Source organism: Vigna angularis, chromosome 3, assembly GCF_016808095.1.
Source record: "Vigna angularis cultivar LongXiaoDou No.4 chromosome 3, ASM1680809v1, whole genome shotgun sequence".
NCBI classification, from domain to species: domain Eukaryota; kingdom Viridiplantae; phylum Streptophyta; class Magnoliopsida; order Fabales; family Fabaceae; genus Vigna; species Vigna angularis.
This window is the reverse complement of record NC_068972.1, coordinates 33,451,176-33,457,575: the sequence shown is the minus strand read 5'-3', so window position 1 is coordinate 33,457,575 and position 6,400 is coordinate 33,451,176. Positions and strand designations below refer to the sequence as shown.

General features: G+C 41.7%; 1 protein-coding gene across 1 annotated transcript; it reads right to left on the bottom strand.

Moving 5' to 3' along the window:
• Positions 1 to 4,507: 4,507 nt before the first annotated feature.
• Positions 4,508 to 5,467, bottom strand: LOC128195870 (uncharacterized). The gene has a single exon (XM_052874569.1). The coding sequence runs from the start codon at positions 5,465 to 5,467 to the stop codon at positions 4,508 to 4,510; it is 960 nt and encodes a 319-aa protein (XP_052730529.1).
• Between the last annotated feature and the right edge of the window lie 933 nt (positions 5,468 to 6,400).

Here is a 6,400-nt window from a genome sequence, read left to right as displayed (position 1 = left end):
GCTGCAATCAGAATATTCAAGCTTAAACTAATTGCTTTTTAGTAAGATTCAACAACATTTTCTGGTGCAGAAATTTTAAAACAGCATCATTTTTTTTATGACAGAAACAACAACATTTTCTGGTGCAGAATTTTTAAAAACAGCAGCATTTTTTTTTCTGCAGAATTTTAATTTAACACAGCAAGAAATTTGCAGAATTTATAACAGCTAACAACATGCCTTTTTGACAGCAATCAGAAATTATTTAGGTGCAATACAACATCCAAACAGCAAGGTTTTCTTGTGCAGAAACAATAATTAAAATAATGTGAAAGAAAGAAATAATTAAACATAGGCATTCTTTCACAATTTCTAGAAAACCCATCTCATGCATACAAGGATTTCACAAGGCATAAATAAAAAGAAAAACTCAGCTCCCCTTACCTTAAATATCCAGCAGCTAAACTCAAGAGGAAATCCAAAGGCACTCTAGAAAAATTGACAGCACCTATATTTCACCAAATGGTGATAGAAATTAGTCTCTAAAATAAGCTTAGGGTTAAGATTTTGGGGAAAAATCACAAGTGAACTACATGCAGCAAAATTTGCTACATGATCACAGTTCAAAAAGGGGAAAGTTACTTACCCTACGAAATCGCAAATGCAATCGGTGAAAATTGGAGCCCTTGATGCAAAGATCGCCTAGACATCTGCGGAATGGGAATCCAGTGACTCAATGGAGGGGAAATCTAGAGAGAAGAATGCGTTTTGGAGAGGACAATGTTAGAGAGATGTTTGAAGGAGAGAAAATGAAATGTAAGTTTCTGAAAATGTCTTCAGAAATTGTTTTTAAGTTTTATTTTTTTATTTTTTTTAAAGGTTATTACATTCTCCCCAACAACAAAAATTTTCGTCCTCGAAAATTAAGACTTACCAGAAAACAAGTGGGGATATGACTTATTCATCTCTTCCTCTTTCTCCCAGGTAGAATCGTCGGTTCTGTTGTCCCATATGACTTTGATCAGCCTAGTAGCTTTCCCGTCTGGTCGTTTGGCTAGCCTTGCATCTACTTTGACTGGCTGCACCTCTATAGAGAGATCTTCCTTGACTTGTACAGTGTCAGCTTCCAGCACATGAGAAGGGTCGGGAACATACTTTCGAAGCTGAGAAACATGAAAAACTGGGTGGAGATTAGCTAGCTGAGGAGGCATAGCTATCTCATATGCTACTGGTCTGATGCGTCTAGAAATCTAGTAGGGTCCGAGGTATCTGGGAGAAAGCTTCTTAGCTCGAATAGCCTTTCCTACTTCAGTAGTAGGCGTCACACGAAGAAACACATGGTCACCGACCTCAAACTCCAAAGGCCTGCGTCTCCTATCAGCATATGATTTCTGCCTACTCTGTGAGGCTCTTATCCTCTCTTAAATCACTCTCACCTTCTCAGTCGTTTGCTGCACTATCTCTGGCCCAGTCAATACAAACTCTCCATCCTGGAACCAGCATAAAGGTGTCTTGTAGCGCCTCCCATAAAGAGCTTCGAATGGTGCCATACCAATGCTGGCTTGATAACTGTTATTATATGTAAACTCCACCAATGGCAACACTTCATCCCAAACTCCCAGATGATCCAACACACACGTCCTAAGCATATCCTCTAATGATTGTATAGTCCGCTCTGACTGCCCATCAGTTTGAGGATGGTAAGCGGAGCTCATCTGAAGTCTACTGCCCATCTCACTTTGTAAAGTTTGCCAAAAGCTAGAGGTGAAGCGTGTGTCTCTGTCTGATATAATACTGGAAGGCACGCCATGTAATCTGACTATCTCCTTGATGTACAACTAAGCTAGCTTTTGCATCGACATCTTCAAACTAATTGCCAAGAAGTGAGTACTCTTGGTCAATCTATCAACTATTACCCAGATGGCATCATGATTTCTGACAGTATGCGGTAGATGAGTGACAAAATCCATAGCAAAACTGTCTCATTTCCACTCGGGAACCTCAAGTTGCTGCAACATACCACCGGGTCTCTGGTGTTCAATCTTTGCCTTCTGACATTGACATGTAAGGCAAGATGAGACAAATCTGGTCACGTCTCCTTTCATTCCTGACCACCAAAATGACTTCTTGAGGTCTTGGTACATTTTAGTCATGCTGGGATGCATGCTAAAACGACTGCGATGACCTTCTTCTAAAATCAATCTTTTTAATTCTCCATCATTTGGCACACAAGTTCTGCCTCTGAACCGTAGAAGACCGTCTGTACCCGTGTTAAAGTCTTTTCCTTGCTCAGTGCCTATCAAAGCCCTTGACTTCTGAAGCTCGGGGTCTAAGAGTTGCCCTGCTCTGATTCGCTAAAAGAGCCCATTAGATATCACCAATTTGCAGCATCTTATACCATCAGGTTCAAACTCCACATTCAACTTCAAATCACTGAAGCTCTCTACTAACTCTAGTTCTCTCACCATCAAAGCTGAGATATGCACGGTCTTCCTGCTCAAAGCATCAGCAACCACATTGGCCTTCCCTGGATGGTAGAGAAGATCAAAGTCATAGTCTTTCAAGAACTACATCCACCTTCTTTGTCTCATATTAAGCTCCTTTTGATCAAATAGATACTTCAGGCTCTTGTGATCACTGAACACCTGAAATTGAGCTCCATACAAATAATGTCTCCATATCTTGAGAGCAAACACCACTGCAGCTAATTCCAGATCATGTGTAGGGTAGTTTCTCTCATGAATCTTTAGTTGTCTTGAGGCATATGCAACAACTCTTCTTTCTTGCATCATGACACATCCTAGTCCCTGATAGGAAGCATCACAGAAAACCTCAAAAGATTTACATGTGTCAAGAATGGCCAATACTGGAGCACTAGTCAATCTTTGCTTCAACTCTTGAAAGCTAGTCTCACAACGATTGGTCCAAGAAAATGAAGTGTATTTTCTCGTCAGTTGCGTCAAAGGGGCTACAATCTTAGAGAAATCTTCAATGAAGCGACGATAGTAGCCTGCTAACCCAACGAAGCTTCTGACCTCAATGACTGACTTTGGTCTTTCCCATTGTAACACAGCTTGAACCTTGGCCGGATCTACAGAAATCCCATCAGTCGATATAATATGACCAAGGAACTGCACTTCTCTCATCCAGAACTCACATTTTGAGAGCTTGGCATACAACTTTCTTTCTCTCAATATCCTCAACACCGTTCTAAGATGGTCGGCGTGTTCTTCTTCACTCTTAGAATAAATTAGAATGTCATCTATGAAGACGACAACGAATTTATCTAAGAAAGGTCGGAAAATCCTATTCATGTAATCCATGAATATGGCAGGGGCGTTAGTCACACCAAAGGGCATGACCACATACTCGTAATGGCCATATCTGGATCTAAAAGCTGTCTTCTGAACATCATCAGCCTTAACTAATATTTGGTGATAGCCGGACCGTAGATCAATCTTGGAAAACACAACTGCCCCATATAGCTGGTCCATCAAATCATCAATTCTAGGCAAAGGGTACTTATTCTTGATGGTTAATTTGTTAAGTTGCTTGTAATCCACACACAATCTTGAACTGTCATCCTTCTTCTTTACAAGTAATACAGGCGCACCCCAAGGAGAAACACTGGGTCGGATGAACTGTTTCTCCAACAACTCTTCAATCTGCTTTTTCAATTCGGCCAATTCGGTTGGCGTCATGCGATATGGGGCTATAGAGATAGGCCTTGCTCCAGATACAAGGTCTATAGAAAACTCTACCTCTCTTGGAGGAGGTAAGCCAGGAATCTCCTCAGGAAACACATCTAAAAATTCACTGACTACCGAGAGGTCTACGTCAGAATCTCCTTGCTTTACTTCCATGTGTGATAGTATCAGGAAACAACATGCACCTTCTATTAGGTCTTGTCTCAACACACCAAGAGTTAGAGGTGTGTAATCCTCCTCATTCGGAAATACTAGCTTCTTCTCTCCACAATCAATGAGAATACGATTGACAGACAGCCAATCCATCCCTAGGATGACATCCAAACCCTACAAAGGCAAACATATCAAGTTTACCTTGTACTGACGTCTCTCAACCACTACTGAACATCTAACATAGACTGTAGATGTCTTCACTATCCCAGAAGTAGGAGTAGATACAATCAAGTCATATTGTAGCTCTCTCACTGGTAACCCCAACTCTCTAGCACAAGTCTCAGACATAAATGAGTGTGTCGCTCCAGAGTCAAACAAAACCATGCAAGGTCTACCACCCAATACACATGTACCGAAAATCAAATCACCTAAGCTAGCTGCTTCTGTCCCCGTCAGTGCATAAACACGTCCAGTGGCCTGAGGTCTGATGCCACCTCCGTGCTGAGATCTTCCTGCATGCTGCGGCTGGGAAGTAGCTCTCCTACCCATAGGGCAATCACGCTCATAGTGGCCCTCCTTGTGTCATCGGTTGCACCTCCGAAAATTAGTCCTCTGGGGACATGAAGATAAGTAGTGCGAACTGCCACATCCATAGCATCTCACGCAACTCAAAGATGAGGACTGGCTCGGCTGAACGGAAGGGTGAGAAGATCCTCCAGAACTACGAGAAGAAGAAGATCTGAAGTATGATACCTTCCTAGAACTAGACCCGCCTCTAGACATGGTTGGTCCCCAACCCTCAATGGCTGGGCCTGACGGCTCGGGTATCCCTCAGCTTCTCTCTTTGTCTTCTCCATATCCCTAGCCATCTCTACAAGAGCTGGAAACTCCCTCAGACGGTGACCTTTCACCAAGAGCTTGATGTCACCACGCAACCCGTTTTCAAACTTGTGACACTGCCACTCTTCATCCACTGTCATGGTGTTAAATCTAAGAAGATGTTTGAAGCGGTCAGTATACTCAGATACTGACATGTTTCCCTGCACTATCTCCAAAAACTCCACTTCTTTAGCATATCTAAGAGTGTCAGGGAAGTATTCCCTATAGAACTTCTTCTTGAATAGGTCCCATGTGATAGGGGTTCTAGTTCCCTCCAAGATCATTCGTGCACTGCTCCACCAGTGGCTTGCCTCTCCAGTCAATAGATACTCAGTATAGGACAACCTGTTTTCATCAGGGCACCTCTTGGCATTGTAGACTCTCTCCATATCACGAAGCCACTGATCGGCTTCATCTGGGGAGCATTTGCCATCAAACTTAGCGGGATGATGCTGCAAGAAATTTTCCAAACTCCATTCTTGAGTTGGAGCAGTCGAAGAAGAAGAAGGACCGGTGGGAATCCTGCCACTAGTCATCACCTCCAAGAACTGTCTTTGGGTGGTCTCAGCTGATACCCTAGCATTTTCCGAGGCCACTCTAGCGGCTTCTAAGTTTTGGAGTGCCATGGTATTTTGTTGGACTAGTGCATGATTTTGTTGTTGCATGGAGTTCATGAGTGACTCCATCATCTGCATCATCTCAGTCTGATCGGGTTGGGGAGGTGGAGGAGGAGGAGGTCTAGGCGCCATATCCTGTTTAAGATCAGAGAGTAAAACAATTAGTCTTACTCAAGAATTTAGAAGGCTTCCGTACATTTAAGGCACACAAGCACAAGTAAGGGATGTACATAACCTACAGGTTCTCTAAGGATAAAAACTGCTCTGATACCATAAATTTGACATCCCAAAATATATAGCAATGTATATATGTAGAATGCATCGATTATAATAATAGAAAGTAGTTAAGAGTACACAATAGATAGGATTAAGGAGTACAGTTATCCAAGTCTGGTTGGGAAGTTTTAAAACTTAAGTACAAGTTCATAATTCTCCAAAATACATGATTGAATAAAGGTTCAATGGGACCTAAAGAGTGTTTCCAAAATACAGATCATGATAAAATGAAGGCTAGAAGTCTTTCAAAATAAAGAGCTATTTAAATTAAGAGCTAGTAGAAATCCTAAGCACTAGGGGTTGGGTCTTCCTCAACTTCCAAAGCTTGCTCTAAAGGTACATCATCACCTACTGCTCACATCCAAAGGATTGGATGATCATCGCAAGGGGGAAAGCAAACACATGCAACACATACAAATGCAAGGGTGAGCTAGGTCTCAAACAATCATACAATTCATTTTCAATCAATCTAGCATTTCCCAGAATATCCATACACACATAAACACCTTAGTCATCATAAACATAAGCATTTATTTCATAAAACTCATCAAGACAAGCATCCTATCATGTTAAGACTGTCAGAGCGGCTGCAGCGGAATGGTTAGCGTGGAATAACAAACCAAGAGGGTTTTTAATTCAAACGTGTGCCTTTTAATTTCTACTCAATTAAACTTACTTAGCAATTAATATTGACAAATAAAGAGAGTAAGGTTGAGAGAAATTTGCACAGATGATTTTATCCTGGTTCGGATCTTACCAATCCTACGTCCAGTCGCTTATCTCAAAACA

What these genes read in the sequence shown, in the direction of transcription:
- LOC128195870 (XM_052874569.1), bottom strand. Translation starts at nt 5,467, where the DNA reads ATGGCGCCTAGACCTCCTCCTCCTCCACCTCCCCAACCCGATCAGACT.